This window comes from Arachis ipaensis, chromosome B02 (genome assembly GCF_000816755.2).
Source record: "Arachis ipaensis cultivar K30076 chromosome B02, Araip1.1, whole genome shotgun sequence".
In the NCBI taxonomy this organism is placed as follows: Eukaryota; Viridiplantae; Streptophyta; class Magnoliopsida; order Fabales; family Fabaceae; genus Arachis; species Arachis ipaensis.
This window is the reverse complement of record NC_029786.2, coordinates 67,171,477-67,174,049: the sequence shown is the minus strand read 5'-3', so window position 1 is coordinate 67,174,049 and position 2,573 is coordinate 67,171,477. Positions and strand designations below refer to the sequence as shown.

General features: G+C 41.3%; 1 protein-coding gene across 1 annotated transcript in view; it reads left to right on the top strand.

The window, feature by feature from the left end:
• Nucleotides 2,179-2,573, top strand: part of LOC107627327 (nucleolar protein 3-like) — a 778-nt gene continuing 383 nt past the window's right edge. The window contains exon 1 of the mRNA XM_016330172.1: nucleotides 2,179-2,562. Within this exon, the coding sequence (XP_016185658.1) occupies nucleotides 2,179-2,562 (384 nt within the window). The remainder of the gene's footprint in view (nucleotides 2,563-2,573) is intronic.

Here is a 2,573-nt window from a genome sequence, read left to right as displayed (position 1 = left end):
CTCGCCCTCAATGCCGTCCCAACGCCACCGCGACCACCATTGTCGCCGGTACGAGCTCTACTGTGCCACCAGAACGCCGCGCTGCTCTGGCCGATTCTCTCTCTCTTCATCTCACTTTACCTTCATCTCCTTTTTCTCGTTCAAACTCTGCACCCAGGTTCTCACCCCCTGTTCTGCTTCTTCTTTTGATTTTTTTTCTGTAATTGCATCAGTGTAGTTAGAATTAGCTAGTTAGATTAGATTAGTTAGTTAGTTTAGTTTGAATTAGGTGGTTAGTGAATCTGGGCTGAGTAGTGGATTTAGGTTTGTTTGAATTTTTACTGCTCTGTGGAATTGCTCTGTTTCATTGATTTGTTCTGTGCTCAATTGATATGTGTGCTGCATTGTAAACCATGATATCTGATCAATGTTCTGAGAAAGAATGCTTGCTGGCCGAGTAAATTCATACTGATTGCTGCTGTTTGTGCTGCATTATTGGCTTGTTTACCCATTCATATGAATTCTTACATGATTTCTGTGCTTCTGATTCTTTAATGAGTTTGTATGGAATTTGCTGTAACTGTTTAAAATTGGGGATTAGCCAATTTGTTGCCGAAATGCTGCCGAATTTTTCTTAACCTTAATTCTTGAATTAACAGTGTTTTGATTGGATTAACAAACTTCTGTTTGATGATTTCTATGTCAAATAGAATTTTGAAAACTCCTCAAGAACAAATCCTTTGGTCATGCTATCCATATTCTTGCTTGTTTGGTCATGCTGATTTGCTTCTATGCATTGCATGGTTGAGTAAGCTCTTTGATTGGCCATTGCTTGTAAATCTTTTAAAGTTTCATGCCTCTTTTACTTTGATACACAAGTTAAAGATTTTCAATCTGTGTGGCTGACTTAATTCACTTTACTCATGCGTAATTTACATTAAGCCTCATAGACCACAAGGTTTTCCACTCTTCCCTCAACTTGTGACTTTGATGCATCATTGAATTTAGTGTTGAATGCTTCTTGATTGATTCATTCCCTAATGAACTGGTTCTACCAACACATATTCATATGATTCTAGTGATCTTTACATTGATTGGTGACTTGTTTTCATATTAGTCACTCTCTAGCAATATCATATTTCATCATCAATGACTTGTTGCAATTTATGATTGTGAGTGTGCTTACAGCCTTGTTTTGTGCATTCCTTTCAAACTGAGATAGTAATCACCATATCACTAATTTTCAACTGATTTCTAACTTTGACCTGTTTAACCGATTGACTTCTTTGGTTTTCAACTTAACTCTTTATGTCATTCTTTTGGATATGGTGCTTTCTGAACTCAGTAAACAAATAATGTGCAAATTATGGTTCGAATTCTTGGTTTGAAATCTGGTTTGAATTATGTGTTTTGTTGCTTGCATTCCAAGAAATCTCCTTTCTTTATTCACTTCATGAATATGCTTTTCTTTGAGTGCTTTATATCTACTTGGCTATATGCTTATATTATATTATCTTTGTTTTTTAGGATGTCGGATAAAGGAAAAGCCATAGCCACCACTTCCAAAAAGAGGAAGTGCTCCATGACCTCTACCCCCTCAATATATGCTAATTATGCAAAGAACCCGCTGAATGATGAAGATATAGAAAATCAGTCACTTTCATCCACTGATTCAATCAAATTCCCCAACCTCTACTGCGAGCTACGCTTCTCCCGTTATACAAAGAAAAACTTGAACATTGAGAAGAAGCTGAATCTTCCCAATGACGTGAGGCGTGCTATAAACGCCCGTATTTCAGAGTTGGGATTGGATTTTGTTGATAGGGACCTAGGAAGGATCAACATCTCATGGGTTAAGGAGTTCTACTGTAACTTCTTCCGGGTAAACTTGGAATCAGTGCACGTAAGGGGTAGAGAAATTATGATCACTGAAGAGGCTATAGCGGATGCACTGCTTTACAGAGTTGGTACTCCTGAGACTTGTGCCTATCAGCAGGCAGATGTGGCTATCCTTTCCATGACCTTTGACTATGAGGCGATTAAGCGCGTGATTGCCACACCAGATGCTCCTTGGGTGATGGATGCGAACAACAAGAAGCCCAAGGGGATGCTATTTGCATATCTGACTAGGGAGGCTAGGACCTGGTAGCAGATCTTCACCACTACGTCCTGCCTACCACTCACTTCTCAGAGATCCCAATGGATATGCTGACTCTGATTGGGTGTGTCATGGAAGGAAAAGAGGTGTATTTCCCACGACTGATTAGGCATAGCATGTGGAGAGCTCATATCCGCGGCTTGCTACTGTTTTCTACACTGGTTACCAGCTTGGCTGAGCTGGCTGATGTCCCATGGGAGGACGATGATGCGACACCACCGCCCCCAGATGACGACGATAAGGAAGTTACTATTCCATGGAGTGGATGGGTGCACGAGAAGCCCTCGACCAGACGTTGTTCTCGGCCTAGAGCTGCAGTTGAGGCAGTAGGACCTTCTTCCTCCACGGCGGCAGCAGTATCCTTACCACCGCCACCAGCACCTGAGCCGACTTATCTGTTGGTGCAGCACCTTCTTCATTTCATGGTGCGCTTCGA